Raw genomic sequence first — 16,559 nt, forward strand, 5'->3', positions numbered from 1 at the left:
ACAGCATTTACTTAGTATTTTCATGTTTCATGCATTTGACGTTTGTCAAATTGAACCTGCAAGCTAGCAATGCCAAAGGTGACTAATCGTTATAATGTCACTCACGGTAATTTCAGAATCCAGAAATTATTAATTAATCAAAAGACCAGAACTATGTACTTGACTGTTGCTGATACAAAGTACTACAGACTATTTTCTTACAAAGACTTTTAATTGTCAGCCATGCTAGTGGCTCTGCGAGCTAAGTGCTAATGCTAGCACTGGCTTCATGCTCGCAGTGACAATGCTAACATGCTGATGATTAGCAGGTCTAATGTTTACCATGTCATTGCAGTTTGGTGCGTTATTATGCTAACATTTGCTAACTGAATGCACAGCTGAGGCTGATGGGAATGTCACAGCATATAACATAATTTTTAAGCAAGGCAATATACCAATACAATAAGATTATGAATATGTAGATACATAGAGTCAATGGAAAGGAATAGTTAGATCTGCTAGAAGTTACTGACAGAACCAGTAGACACTCAGAAGACCTTCACTGCATTTTTCTGTAGAAAAAGATGACTGTGGACATGTGTGTTGGTGAGTTGGGCCACATGTTATGTGTCTGTGAGACTGTATAAAATGACTGTGGAAAAGATGTGATTGCTGACTGACCCCACAGGCCAATGAGGCCCCGTCTGTCATGCAAATAATGTGCGGGGGGGGGGGGCCTTGGCAGCACCAGGCAGTGTGATGCCAGTGTTAGAGCTGAAGCACGCTAGCCTACGCCAGACCATAAACACAGAGATCTGAGATGTAACAATGACAGTCGAGGCTGCTTTTCATCCAGGCCAAATGTTTGTATGGAGGTGAACGGATTACTAATGAGGCAACACAGGCTGATTTAGGCAGACCTCCAAATATAAGCATGAAGGAAAACTCCCACTTTCCACACAGGAGTCAGAAGGCTGGTAAAGTTCATGTTGAGCAAAGGGTGAGATAATGAGGCGCATTCAAAGTTATCAGATGAATCACGGAGCAATTAAAACAGACTCTAACAGTCTAAATAGTCTTTAACATTTTATCTTTCTTCACAGTTTCTTTTCAATTCAAATTATATGTCAGTAGAAAACAAGAGAGCGAAGAACAAAAAAATAAGAACTTTTTGGACACAAAACCATTATAAGGTCATTTTCACACTCTCTCTGACAATTATTTGATGAAGACCATGTTCCATACAGTGAAACTGTTTACATGGATTCATACTGTTATTAGCACTTGAAATCAGTGTATTAGAGATGATTATATATGGTCTTGGCATATTAACAGACTGACATTCATGCCATGGGTGCCCTTTTAGTCAATGTTGATTGCTGTGTGCATCAGTGCTGGTTTGAATGCCAAATTAAACACACGTCAAGATATGCAGCAATAAAATGGAGCCATGTGGTTTGACACACTGCTGATCTAAAGACGTAAGTAATTGGGTTATCAAAGTGAAAGGAACATTCACTGAAGTGTACAGCAAACATGTCAGTTATGCTCAGAGAGGAAAGACAGAAATTAGCTGCAACATATTCACTGGGTCTCCAATGAAGCATCTGCCACAATGTGGTAAGTGATCCTTATTTTATACCTGACAGAAAAAAAAAAGCAATTTCACTTGTCTGCCAGCACAAGACAATAAAAAGTCAGGCTCATCTTCAAAACAGAGGTGGAAAGTAAAGTGCTGTAAAAGTTTGACATTCTCAAATTCCCTTTTATGGTCTTTTATACTTGTGGATGGGAAATATTGTACTTGCCTTGATAACTAACAAAAAAAATGCTGCTGTGTAAATGCACCTCCAATGCTAATCAATAGTATAAAAATACAACAATCTGACAGGAGGAATTCTGTAAAATTGATACAGTACAATTTCCTTTGAGCACGTCTCTCTGTATAAATCTGAATGCGCTTCTATTGGACTATTAGAGTATTTTTACATTGTGGTGTTGCAACTTTTACTTAAAGAAAATGATGTGAATTCTCCCACCCAGGCTCCAGTGTGGTGGGTCCAGCTGAGGGATAGTTTTCTTACATAGTAAGCCACCCCGCTGCTTCTTGATAATGACTTTGATAAAAACCATGTTGAGAAAAATCACATCTGATGTTATCACTCTTCAGGGGGCACTATTTAAAGGCCGACTGACAGCCACTCAAATTCACTGCACTCAATGGGCAAAACAATATTACTTGTCAGGGGCAAAGACTTATCGTCAAGCTGATTCACACAGAGTGGCAGACATTAACCCAAGCTCCACGTAGGACGCTCTGAATGGTCTACAAAAAGGTGTGTGTCATTGACATTAGAGCTCTTTGAGACCCTGTGGTGATGGAGGATTAACTTCAAGCCTCTAACCTACACTGACATGTTGGCAAACAAACACCCGCACGTACAGCAGTGCAGGATGTAGCACTATGTCACAAACACGTGTGTAATGTCTCTCCCATGTTTCCTCTGTAGAGCTGTGTCTTATCAGGGCTCCAACATGCAGACACCGCACACAAGAGAGAGAGAGAGTAGACAACTGTCACCACATTAACAAAGCAACATAGTTGGACAGTTATGTAAAGGTCAGGCTTTTCTTCTTCAGCTCTCAACAACAAAAAGCCGAGGCTCGAGAAGCACTGGGAGTGTGCACAGAAAAGATTCTTCACAGATCATTTGGGAGTGTCAAACATCTATGTAGCCACCAGTACATGTGGTATTTCTTCTTTCATTTTTACTGCAAGTTCACAATTAGCTTTTCATTCAAATGGTAATGATTTAATAATAGTATTATTAATATCATAAGAAAATATAAAATGTTTTAGTCAAGCTTTGACTTTCTTTTCTTTTGTTTATTGTTTCATCATGTGCATAGCACCTGAAGGATGGGAATAAGACCAACAACAGAGGTGTAGACCTCAGATCTTCAGAATGTCAGTTTTTCAGAAATGTATTAAAAAAATCTCCTTATTTTTAGGTCAACAATGATGCCTTGTCAGAATAACCTAACAGAGCTTTGAAGGATATTTTCCTTAAGACCCACAGGACCACACAACTTGTCGGAAAGTAACCAAAAATGGAGTTTAGAGGTTTTCAACCAGCGCTCTTTCAACAGCACTCTCCATAAAAGGGGAGTATGTCAAATCAGATACCCATAAGCCCACAGGCACTGTGTGTTTTTTTTAACTTGGTGGCTGGTGGGTTGTACGAGGACAAACAGGATCACAGCATCATTGGCAGTCTCAGCACATCTCTGTGAGTCCTCCTTCCTTTGCTGCCTTCCAGGTCCTGGATTAGTCATGGAGAAAACTCCAAACGGCAGTCATCCAGCTTCAGAAACCCTCTCCTAATGAGTCTGTGAGGGACTGATGGCACGGGTTACCGTGTTAAAGAGCTGCTGCTTCTTCAGCTTTTATCTTTTCATCTGACACGCAGGGCTCTGGGAGAACTCCCCATTCGTCTCTCGATCCACTATTCTTACACATAATTAACAGCTCTGCAAGAAACTTTGGGTGTTATTTGGGGAAATGAACTGATTTTTAAAAAGAACGTCTGATGTTAACTCAAATCTAATACATTAAAAGTTTGATCATGTGTCCCAGTATGTACTGTATCCTATTGCATAATGAAAACAGAAGAAAATATACTGACTTCATTTGTGGTTCATCTCTATATGCTGTGTTTATCATAGGGAGGAATGTATCAATTTATCAATGATGATTAAAAAATATTCTACTTGATCTGTTAACTGTCTTTGTATCATTGCAGTAAATGGAGAAGTTTAGACAAGGAGAAAAAACCATCATTTTGTAAAATATTGCTAATTACAGCTGATCATCTAACGCACTTTTATTCAATCTGATAATTAAGTCTTTTGGTTGCTGCAACGTTCACAGCCATTTAAGTGCTTTGCCTTACGACTGGGAGGACAAAAAACGTTGCCAATGAACATTGCTCAGATTGATGATGATGACTGCACTTAGTATGCAGTGATTCAGCACATCTCTGGCTATAAGGTTGAAGAGCGCAGAGCTCTTGAAAAGTTTACTATGCAAATCTGTAAGGGAGCACATTTAGCTGACTGTACAGAGCAGCCAGCAGCTGTTGTCTTGTAAAAATGTGATGCAAGGTTTTTCATCCCCGAGAGAAAACAGACAGTGACTATAGCATTTAAGCAAATGCCAACTTGAGCTAATTCAGCAAGCGCTCTTTAACAAAAATGACGGTTTACCCACAGGGGACTTGTCTCTAAAAAGGCAAGAACAAATTCACATTGAATGTCATATCTGCATTCCTGAAGCTTTTGCAACATTGCCACACTCAAACAGAAGCATTGTTTGAAGAATTGTTTGATACTTACATCAAGTGCCTCATATTTACAAGGTGTGTTCATTTCAAACCTCATTACTGAGAATCTGCGACAAAGACGCTAAAATGCTTAAAAGTGAAAACAAAATCCATCTATACAATGTTGTGAAATTCTGTGATTTGTGCACCAAATATATATTACTTGAGAAACCTGTGTCAGAGGCCATGTAATCAAGTTCTCAGCCAGCCATGACCTTGGCGAGCAAACTTGTTCCCTGTCATTTTGTAGAACAAGTATCAGTCCATCTCCACTGCCAGTTAGCTGTCATTATTAAGCCATGGCCACTTGGCATGGGGGTAAATGGCAGTCATTGGCTAACCAGCCTGATGCTGCTATCCCCAGGGCAATTAGAGCCCGGAAATCAGTTTACAACCTGAGGGAAGTAAGAGGCACTGGGTGGAGAAGGAGTGGGAGGAAACGGCCGCTGCTACTGCTGATGCCCATCTCATTAGTGGAGCTATCATAATGTGTGGACATGAAAGGACCGTCTGCTGGTGCCGTGGGTGGTGATATGTGCTGAATGTGGCATGTGTGGATTGCCCAGAAACAAAACACTGTGAAGAAGGACTGAGTGGCATTCAAATATGCTTCATGAGGCTTCCAAATGTGTTTTTTGACATTACTAAAACATGTTTTAAAGGAGCTATTTGTAAGTTCTGCTATTGCTACATGGCCAACACTAGCAAAAACAGCTGTTTACTCACCAGTCTAGAAGAATTTTTGTGAGTTGAGCATCAAACCTCATTTCTCTACTCGCCAAGAGCTGTCTCCAGCAGTGGAATGCAGCACCAATGTTAACTCTTGTCTCCATCATGCCTTCTTTTCTGCTGAAGTTCACACGCTAAAAAGCTAGCCTTGACCCAACTCATCACTTTCAAACTCAGTTTAGCCTCCATTCTGAAGACGCAGTGCTGCTCTGACGTTGTATTATAACCTTGTTCTTGTCTTGAAAAAAACACGTTCGGCAGCAGAGAAAACTTACAAAGAGCCCCTTTAAAGCACTTGAGAAAAACAGGCACAAGCAAGTATCATAAAGGTCTACTAACCAAGATTTTTATATTAACACTGGCTCAAATGACTATGTCGCTTACAGTGGTCTACAGAGCTTTTTAGCTTCTTTTTAGCTCATTGATTTACAGCACACTGACTACAGTATATGGTTTATACTCACCTCTTTCTATTCAACCCTGTTTCCAAACAAACAAGCTCTCAACCCACTGTACATTACTTTAGTGTCCAGCACAGCTCAGCCTCAGAAATGTGATGCTGTGTGAGGCTGCTGTGAATTCAATCAGTCTCCAGTGCTACGGCAACCCAAGGGTGTGCAGCAAGAAAGCATGATGCACACCCACAGCACACTCCTGTGCTCTTAGACTGTTAATGCAACACATTTATAGCTCCCTCATGGGATGAATGAATGTGTCACCTTGGGTTCTCACTGCGGCGAGGAGGAAACAACCGATCAAACACACCTTGACGGATGGCGACAAATGGAAGAGTTTCGCTAATTTGTTGCGAAGCCGACACCTGCGGTATTCAAACAGGCTCAAGTATAAAGACTGTGAGATGAGTCAGACTTTGACAGGCTTATTTTTCATTGAGTTGAATAATGATTTAACTCCAGCAAGTGGCTGAATGCATGGACTGGAATGCAGAATTAATCTCTCGGCTGTCACAAACAAGTGCAAGTAGACAAAAGGTTCAATTGGGGAAGATTCTGCTGAGGCATGGAGGATGACACACTGGCCTCAAGTCTGCGAGTCAAAAACAAAACATTTCATACGCTGCAAAGCCTGATGTGAGAATGGACTGCTGGGGACTCAGCTGCTCCAGAGAGTACAGGATCACAGTGGGTATGGAGTGTTTGAACCAGCTTGTTAGTCCAGTTCATGCACATGGGGCCTTGCATTGTTTGTGCGTGTGTGTGTGTGTGGGGCTTAAGAGGGTCAAGAGTGTATGTTAATGTTCTGTGACACTGCAGCTCATTCTGCAGCAGAACCGATGTGATTTGCACACCTGCAGGGCACAGGGGAGCATCATCATCATCAAGCTACACTGATGTCTTTTGCATTGCGACCCATGTGGCTGACGGTGTTTTTAGGAGGGATAGTGTGAATTCCAAAATGGATCTGGCTTGTAGCAATCAAATGGACTGATGAAAGCAATAGAACCAAAACTGAGCAGCAATGCAATCTCCAGTCAAATATCCTGGTTGGTGATGATGCTGGAGTGGTTTAGGAAAGAGTGGCCAGGGAAAGAGACTCTTAGAGTCAACTACGGGCTGCCTTTATAAGCCGTAAATGGCCACTTTGAAGCTGCGCCTGAATAGATGCAGCTCCATATACTCTGCTGTTATGTTAAAAGCCTTGTTATTTCAACTCCAGTGTTCTTCATTGTTTTTGGCCTGATGCTGATCCATTAAAGCTGATTTTACACATCAAAGTCTGTTTACAAGTCTTGGGAAGAACTGCCGCATATGTGAAAGAAGTCGTATAAAGCTGCACAAAATCTAATAAATTGCTAAATTTGCATGGAATGATGTCATTTGATACAGTGTTAGGTTGAAAAACGTCCAGGGGATACAAAGAAGTGAGTTTACCAGACCTCTGTAGCCTGCCTCTGTCTGCCTGAACCTGGATACATTAGCCACTATTAGCATAACACACCTGAATGTCTAACTTTTGTCTACCTGAATTTTTGGTGGCCAAGTTGCTTTGTGGGTAATGTAGGCATTAGGTTTTGACAGGAGGAAGCAAGTGTAATAAAAGAATACAATATTTTCATTCTTTTCTTTTTTTCTTTTAAACAGTGCAGCTTGAGTGTGACAATGCTATAAGAGTGCAATGCAGAATCTGTGCTGCTGGGGAAGAAGGAATTTTCTTTCTTAGTTGTCAAAAAACTGACTTAAGGTTTTCATCTGACAGCTGTTGCCTTGCCAATGCATAATAGAGTACTACAACACTTTCTGGTGCATGTCTCCTCTGAAAAGGCACAAATGGAGGGGGAAAAAAAAAAAAAATCACAAAAAAGCCTTTTAACACTTTTACTCAAACTTCTTCTGAAGAGTGCATAAAAACATTGCTCTTTACTAAACTCCTAAACTGCAAAGCACATTTCATCTCTTTTTATATTTCCAACAAAAATGGAATCAGGCAAGGTTCACATTAATAAAACAGAAGGCCACGGCAGCACAACAAGCAACAAAGTAAAGAGATGCTGAGACCAAGTTTGGAGATTAGCAGGCAGCGTACAGCCGAGCATCTATAATTCATGTGATTGTTTGCGTCTGCGCTGACTGCTCATCTGATTGCTACACCGCTGAGGCCTTGTGCCGATATTTGCATGGAGAGAAAAACATTAGAAAATATCCTTACCCACTTCTGACTGCTGTTCCTTAGCAACAACAGTGCAGGCAGTTTCAAGCGGCACAATTTATATGTATGTGTGTGTGTGTGTGTGTGTGTGTGTGTGTGTGTGTGTGTGTGTGTGTGTGTGTGTGTGTGTGTCCAGCGGGGTTGTACTTACTTATTTTGCATCATGTTCATTATGACCCAGTCGGAGGGGTAGACGTTTTTCCCAATGAGATCTTTAAACATGATAAATGTTTCCATTAGGAAATCCTGCAAGAGAGATAAAGTTTTCAAAATGAAAACTCTTATTCTTCCTAACACCAAGATAAGAGCAATTTGAAAAGAACAGTTTGAGTTTGTGGCTTTCAGGCAGAAACAGCTTTTAGATGAGTTTTTAAGGTCAAGGTGACTCCTGTATTTCGCTTTTGCAAGTGGCACTTGAGACCAATAATCCAGCATGTTCCTAAGACTCACATGAAGTCGTGCAATGACATTACAACTGCCTTACTTCTCACTGGAAGACTATTTCATGTGATATTTAGATAACATTAACAGGGCATATAATTATCAGCTATTAAAGCTGAACATGACAACTTGATAACTAGTTTCAGTTCTCCTACTAATAGATGCTCAGCTACCTTCTCTGCAGCAACACGACTTCAAATTCTCCCTCCTTAACTTCAGGGTTACAAAGTCTTCCACTTTTTTTTTTTTAAGGTGAAATTGCTTTCATCTTTTTTATTTCTGTTTTTATTCCTCAACCAAAGGCATATATATATATATATATATATATATATATATATATATATATATGTATATAATAGTATATAGTCAATTAATTTTTTTTATATATTATTTATTTTATTTTTTTCAAGGAACATAAAAGTCTATTTTACATCTTTTCTCAAAGCAGTTTTGTTTAACCCTTGAAGTTCTTGACTGCTTAAAGTGAGAAATGTTACATTTAGAAATTTAATTTTATTCTACTGTCACACCCACACCAGCTTTTACTTAATAACAGTGCCAGCTAAACACCTAAAACAATAAATATTCATGTAAATCTATTTCTGGCAGTCGACGTTCACTCCTGGATGAATCCCTGTGTTTGTGGTGGCTTGTTTAGAGAGAAACTGCAACAAAGCCCTTTGTGCTGCAACCAGTTCTGAAAAGTGTGATGTGGCCCACGCCAGCTTCAAGGACAATAAAACTGTGGGATAATCCAACTTCACTGTTTACCAATCCCAATATGGGAACTAGACAGGCAGCTTTTAACAAGGCCTGTGTACGATCGTGAAGGTCAGAGTGCAATTCATGTTGATGTCTTTTCACAATCACCTGAAAAATATCATTAATTCCTCTACAAAAACATGTGGGTAAACAAACACTGCCTTTCACACTGAACAGAATGTCAGCTTACATAAGATCAACCAAATATATACAAATATGTAGTAATCTTACTAATTCTATCAATCTATTTATTTATGTATCCATTGAATGCCACACAAAAGCAGTGTGTGCTGCAAATAACACTGAGACCTCTGCCTACTTGGGTTTCATAGTAGGCAGTAGTAGTTCACCTGTAATATAAATTATATTCTTGTCCTTCCTATAAAGCTCAAAATCATTTGTCGGGGTAAAAGCAAACAGTGGGATTTCCCCACTTGTCAGAGCAGAGTAATATAATGCTAATCTGGCAGCAGATACTAGAGAAATACTGCTTTGAGGGAGGAATTATTCAGAGCTGAAATCCATAACATCAATGAGATTTATCCCTCCTCCACAACTTGTTAGCTGCAACGAGCGGCCTGCCTCCCTTAGGAGTTACTATCATCAAGAGCATGCTGTTCATATAGCAGCCCAAGAGCAAGGACCAGCAGAAATTCAATTTCATACTTCAATGTGGAGGAAAAACATTTTTCTAACAGATCTAATCTAACTTTCTGATTTCTAGAAAAGACAGAGCAAAATAGTACTGAACTACTGGCCCTTTTAAAAAAAAAAAAAAAAGTTATTACATGACAATGTAGCCTAAAGTGTGTTCATCTAGTAGACACGGACACACTGATAAGGTGTACTCACCACCACATCACTCCTTATCTTGCCAAAGGTGCTGATCAGATGAGCGTAATGATAGTCCTCCATCTGCCTCAGTGTGGCAGTCATGCTGGCCACAAAGCTCCCCTGAAGAAGAGAAAGAAGTGCATTCAATACACAATCAAGTTCAAATTGAAGGCTGAGGACAGAATGACTCTGTGCCTGTGATTCTGATGGATACCGACTAGCCGAGCTGATTGGGTCTGAGTACTAAAAGCAGGCAAGGCCTCCAGGTTTGAAAAGGTAGGCACCCTCACACAGTGGCTGATCTCATTAACCTACTGCCCTCCACTCCCCAGCTCTTTGTCTCCACTGATTATAATGTCTGTGAGGTCCCTAAAGTCCTGTCTTTACTTCGCAGTGCACTCTCCTGGCTCTGGTCAGAACTCTGTACATGAGCTGCGGAAGGCAGATAAGGGAAGGCAAATGTGTGGCGGGCTGGGTGGAGAGAGGCTGCCGCTGCCAGTCCAGCGTCACGTCAGTGATGTGTGTGGACAAAGGCCCAGATATTGCTGGAGAAAAGAACTGGGCACAGTTTACTGTTTAATGATGACAGTTCGGTTTAGTGAGAATTTCACAGGAACAGATGAATTAAGCAGGTGATTTATACGGAGAATCATGACAGTCTGCAACAAAGAGACTCACACAAGAACAAAAGACAAGCAGAAAGACTCAGACGGCACAGAGACGATGTTCTAAGTGTTTTCATTTGGCTGTTACTAACTAAACAAAAGATGCCGGGCTAATTAAAAATAAATCTTACAAGATACAATATTTGCATAAATACTTTTGAAGAACACAAACATACAGTATCATTATTATTATTACTGTTAGAATACTCTGGTAGCTGCTCCCACACGGTTTTACCTCAACTAGCTGATCAGAGAAAATGCACCGAAGATAAGAGAAGGCAATTAACTGCTTTGTCGCAGGATGCATGAGAGCACATCCAGATTAATAAGTCTAAGGTCTGATAAGCATTAAGACGCAGGTGTCTGTCTATCTTCAAACCTAAAACTACTGGAGTAAGCAGCATATTGCTGGATTGAGACTGACCTTTTCTGCAGCTCACAGCATACATTCTTAACTAGAGGAGCTAACAAACACAAAGATCCATGAGAAACTGATATGGGAAAACCAGTTTAAAACCTCTTTAAAAGCATATTTTAACCGATTTATTTCGATGTTTGACTGAGAGCATCTGTTTTACACAAAGATAGATTCACAAATTTGCTTTAATACGCAAATTTGAAAATTTTATGTATGGTGGTTTTACATAATTAAAAAGAGGAAGACAAAGCATACTCAGGCATACTTACAAAAAGAACAGTAAATGAATAAATCTGAAGTATGGTAATAACAAAACCTCTCACCCACTCCCCTAAAAAAAAAAAAATACAGAAAAGAAAGAAAAAGTAAATTAAAAAAATGAAATAAAGTAAAGGGCTGCATTCTCAGTAGTATTTCAACATCTCCACTGCTACATCGAGAAAGCCACGAGGTTATGTGATATAGAGGGAACAGATCTACTGGTCCTTGATATGCTGTACAGCACCAGGCTGCATGTGTTCAGGAACCTCCACAGTTTGCCAGACAGTTCAGACCTCAGCCTCTCCACATGTAGGACTCCCATCAGTTGTGTCCAATTTCCACAGTTTCAAAATTCATCTCTTTGCAATTACCACGTCATAAACCAGGACTGTTTGTGCGTTATGTTCGAGCTTTAAAGCAGGAGCTAAAGTAACCTCGAAGACATTAGAAAACCATCAGAACAGAAGACACTGAAAATGATGGCGTTTTAGAAAAAGTCCCGAAGTGGTGAGTGAGCTTGTATTCCGCAATATTCAATCTATTGCAAAAAGGCAAGAGATCAGAGATAAGATTTTTGTGCAGTTCAGGCTTAGAGCAGTGTAGCCCATGAGTAATTTTCAACTGGATTAGTTGGAGACTTGAGTTAACAGAACAGAATTGTATTCTTTTTAGTGCTTTGTTCCAAACATCATCAATTTCATTGTTCAGGTCTTCAGCTTTACACAATTTTAAGATGTGAAATTCACGTAAGATTAAAATACACTGAGCTAAGTGTATTTTGAGCTGCGCTGAGATTTGGTCAGAAAAAGTATCATTCCTTAACAAATCACCTGAACCATCCCCAGGCTGGGACATTAATCTGGGACTACAGTTGGTGCAGCCCTCCTGCGACGGACAGAGCTCAGCTGCTTCATGGTATTTAATCCTCACAAGGCGTTCTGCTTCTGAAGAAGCTCTCCTTCAGCTGTAATTAGGCCTGACCCACCGAAAACACAGCAGAGCAGAAATGATGCTGAACACACACACACACACACACACACACACTCACTCACACTTACCTCACCTGCCCTCTCACCAATTCTTTTTTTTTTCTTTTCTTTTTTTTTCGGATGAGCTTGTGATCATTGCTTCATTGTTTTAAGATGGTTAAATATTATTATTGTCATTATACATGTTGCAACAACACTTCTGACATCAACACTAACTGTAGCTCAACCATGCAAAAGACACCAAAACAATCACTGATGCAAACATCTATTATTCATGTTTCCTTCACTTTTTCTTGTTGCCACGTGGAGCTGATGACTGCTTCACTTCCCTCCCCGTAATGCCTCACAGAAACCAGTGTGACTCATGTTATATTAATATGGAAATGGAAATGTTTGTCTAAAGCACAGAGGGCAGGACTCTGTGAAGGCATGTACGCCTCAGTTAGCCTCACTTCTCCAGCATTAAAGATGGAGAACAAATTTAAACAGAGATTAGGAAGTGCCAAAGAGACTAGTGTGTTTGAAGTGTGTAAAGAGACGGTTCCCTCACACTTCTGTACCCTCTTACTGTCCGAACTGAAGAACAAAGGATGCAGTTATGTTATAGATAACCTCTGGTACTGAATTTAAGCTAGTTTAGTGGGTTTGAGTCTTCGGCCCATGCTTAATAAAAATGAAGGGCAGGCACTGGCTGCTGCTGCAACTCCCCTCACATTGGACATTAGGTCACCACACTAATAAAAGCAGAAAGGGCTTCAAAGCAGACAGAAGTCTTTAGAAGCCACTGGCACCTGTTGCAGCAGTTCCCCTCACTGCTAAGACTAGAGAATCTCGATCAGCTGGAGGGGATCCGGCGCTCATTCATTCTTTCTGTCTCTTCAGCTTGGAATGAATCCCCAAGATAAAGAGCCGTCAGAGCAAACTTCACACGCTGTAAGCCACAGTGTGGGACTTGCCATACGGCTCCAGAGCTGCATACAGTAGCATAAGCCCCTCAAGCTTACTCCCAATGTTCAATCAAGACTGCCAACACCACAGGCAAACGTACGCCAATGTTACTATTGATTTTATTTCTGTAACGCATCGGTCGTGAGCGAATCTTAAGCTTCCAAACAAATGTAGTTGCTGGTAGAGACAGTAGGATCAGCTGGCACATCCTGATGGGAAGTTAAAGGACGGTGAGGGATGTAGGTACCGTATTCCCAGCTGGATGTGGTATGAGAGGGGGAGACACAGACAGGGAATCTCTCTCAGGAGAGGGATTCAGACCTTTGACGGTGCAACAAATCAAGAATACAAGCCACACCGACTGTGAAGATGTGGGACATGACTTTAAATGGAAAAGTTCAGGTATGCTCATCTGAGGTCTCCAGCTCTAATGTAACGGGTGCAAAGCAGTGCGGCGTGACAGCCTTCACCAACTCCACAGGTCTAGCAGAACGACCAGCAGTGTTCGGAGTGAACCAGAAGAATTCAAAGGCCAGTGTGTCCTCTCGTGGCTCATCTCTCCACTTTCATTACTGGGATGAACCCGGTACCGTCACCATGACAACTCTTATTTATTTTTGAAAGGGAAGAGAAAGGATGGGCAGAATTCATAATAAAGCAGGCTACGACTGGAGGGGTTGGGTGTGAGAGACGGAGATACAGTGGGGGTCCACTGGGGAAAGAGGTCTCAGACATTGGGGCCCAACTGTCTGTGGCACAACGAGGAGCTGCTGAGGAGCTTAAGTAGAGGAGAGAGAACCAGAGAATTGTCCTTCAGCTGTCTGCCTGACAAAAACAACTACAAAACAAACAAGAAACAAGACTCACATGACTCCTTTTACGGCTTTGAAAGTACAAGGTTACATTCAAAGCAACTGTGTGACACCTCCTGCCCATTGTCACTTGTTTGTTTTCCAACCTGATGGCTGAATTGATTACAATGCAATCACTCATGAATAATATAAAACACATATAACATTAATATACAGAATGAGACGCTATGAACCCATTAAACAAACAGAAATCAACAAGACTGAAAACTAAGACCATGCTAACAGCTGTGTGAAGCTCTAATGTTCACTGTGCAATAGAAACCAAATTTATGAATGGATGAAAAATGTTTTGTTTTTTTTTAAAAAAACAACTATTCTCAGATCCTGAGCATTTAGGGGGCAGAAGCCATGTTGTTAGCTGAATGAAGTCAGCTGTACTTTAAAAGCTTCAGTGGCAAGTAAATTCATGTCTGGAAAACACAGCTGTGTCCAAGGTATGAATGTTGGTTTTTGCTGAAAATCAAATAATCCACTAATAATAATAATAGTAATAATAATAATAATCTTTACTTATAAAGCACTTTTCAATAGCTGCGTTACAAAGTGCTTGACAACGACAGCAAAAATTAAATCAATTAAATCAGTGGATTTCAAAGAGAAGAAAATGCCTTTTTGCTCCCCAGATGACTGGCATAAAAAATGACAGTTATAAAACACTACACTTGTAAGTGACGTTGTAAAATGGTCAAGATTAATAATTGTCCAAAATATCAAATTTCTAAGAACAACAGAGCAGCCTATTAAATGTTTGTCATGAAGGGAACAGAAGAAAAAATTTGGAAAAAAACAAAACAATCCGTGATTGGAGGCAAAGCTCATGACCTCTAATAAAAGGTCATAAGCAAAGGGAAAAAAAAAAAAAAAAACAGTGTTATGAGATCAGCCAATGAGATTTCACTGGAGATGATAAAGCACCTGAGGGACGAGACAGAAACGCGGACAACGCTTACGGAAGTCGATCATTAAATCGCCATCGGTTGTGCTGTCATTAATGTCAAGCATTTATCTACTGAAACAATGTCTCCAGCTAAAACAAGAATAACGGGAACTTTACAATTGATTTCTATCACAGCGTCCAAGGGCTGCAGATTTCCCAAACCCTGCCTCCATATCCATCTTTAACTTGAGAGCAAATGAGGCAGAATCTTAGAGGAAATGAAAAAGTGGTGATTAGAGGGTAGGGCCAGATCCATCATAGACCGCTCTCCAGCTCGCATCTTTTCGATAATTCATCTCACTTTAGCGGCTGACAGCCGAGAAGTAAAAATTGATGTTTGCTCTAGCAGTGAGGGGTTGCCCAATAAACACAGCATTGTTTTAAGCCTTTAATTAAGCCGGTGGGGAAATGGCACGTTGGTCTCTGGAGACATACAGACTCAGATGAGACTTGAGCCATCTCTGGAAGAGAGAAAACTGACATAGGAGCAGAGGGAAAGATGAGGAAGGGGAGGTATGATGACCAACAGGGACCAAAATGACTCCCTCTTTCTCTCTATTAGCTTCAGGCCTGAAGTAATATGAATTTGCTGGCTCATTACTACAGAAATTACACAAGCACAGAGAAAACTTCACACTGGCACTACACCATATAATCTGAGAGAGCTGAGGACTCTCCTCCTATGCAAACACAAGTGATGGGCACTGCTAAATTATTGACGCTTTGGTTGTAAAGAAAAAAAGAGATCTCATGAGAAAGAGAGAAGCGTTGAGTATACGGCAGTGGGTTTAGCTGGCAAAGGTGATCAACGGCAAACAATAAGATCTCAATTTGTTTTCGCTTCAATTTGTGTCGTCATTTAGAGAAAGCATGAAGCAGTGCTGGAGCTGAGTTTCTAAAGAGAACTCGAATGAAAAGGTGAAATGGCATGAACAGAAAAAAAATGTATCAACTAACTGTGCATCAACCTCCTTTAAAACATCCAAGGACGAGTCTCCTCTGCTGCTGTATTTGTTGGAAAATGCACAAACATTTACTTGTTTTTTTATACATTACTGTCAAACAGAACTCACAAAAAAACGTATTTGTCACTTAATTAATATATTTTGTGATACAGCAAATTTATCTCTGAAACAAAACCTTAATAAGTCAGTTTCATTCATTAGGACAATACACTTTTGTAAAATAATAAGCATAAAAATATATAAATATTTATTATTATAAAAAATCTAAATGATAAGACTTTATTTTAAGACAATTAAATACATGGTTGTTGTTTTATCAAAACAAGTCTGACTTAATGCAGTTGCTCTAGAATCACTGTGTAGTGTATTATGTCTTACTGCAGACCAGAGGGCTAAATCTGTCCATCTCCCTTTTCTCCACACACCACTATCACACGCACAAAAACAGTGCAGACAGGAGAAGAGAGAGGCTGGGGAGGCAGCAGTAATAAAGCACTTCTCACGCTGGCCTGTCAAAGGGAGGCAGAGCTGACACATGCAAGGTCCTTGGCCACTGCTGCGGGACTGAGCCGCGGGCCCACTTGGCTCCAGCATCAGGCCAACAAGGTGGCACGCAGGCAGGTCAGCCAACGGACACGAGTGGAGGACCTGTTTGAGGCTAGCTCACACTTCGTTTTCTTCTTCAGCGGCGCCTGGCATAATGTACTGTG

At 40.6% G+C, this 16,559-nt stretch overlaps 1 protein-coding gene across 2 annotated transcripts in view; it reads right to left on the reverse strand.

The window, feature by feature from the left end:
* The window catches only part of dock1 (dedicator of cytokinesis 1), a 176,465-nt gene that overhangs the window by 49,352 nt on the left and 110,554 nt on the right, over positions 1-16,559 (reverse strand). For both annotated transcript variants that reach the window (XM_071463032.1, XM_071463031.1), the window contains exons 28-29: positions 9,813-9,914; positions 7,909-8,003 (exon numbers count right to left, since the gene is read on the reverse strand). In XM_071463032.1, coding sequence (XP_071319133.1) covers positions 7,909-8,003; positions 9,813-9,914 — 197 coding nt within the window. The remainder of the gene's footprint in view (positions 1-7,908; positions 8,004-9,812; positions 9,915-16,559) is intronic.

The sequence above is a fragment of the Trachinotus anak genome, unplaced genomic scaffold (genome assembly GCF_046630095.1).
Source record: "Trachinotus anak isolate AG129_WGS33_773 ecotype Australia unplaced genomic scaffold, CSIRO_AGI_Tana_v1 ptg000025l, whole genome shotgun sequence".
In the NCBI taxonomy this organism is placed as follows: domain Eukaryota; kingdom Metazoa; phylum Chordata; class Actinopteri; order Carangiformes; family Carangidae; genus Trachinotus; species Trachinotus anak.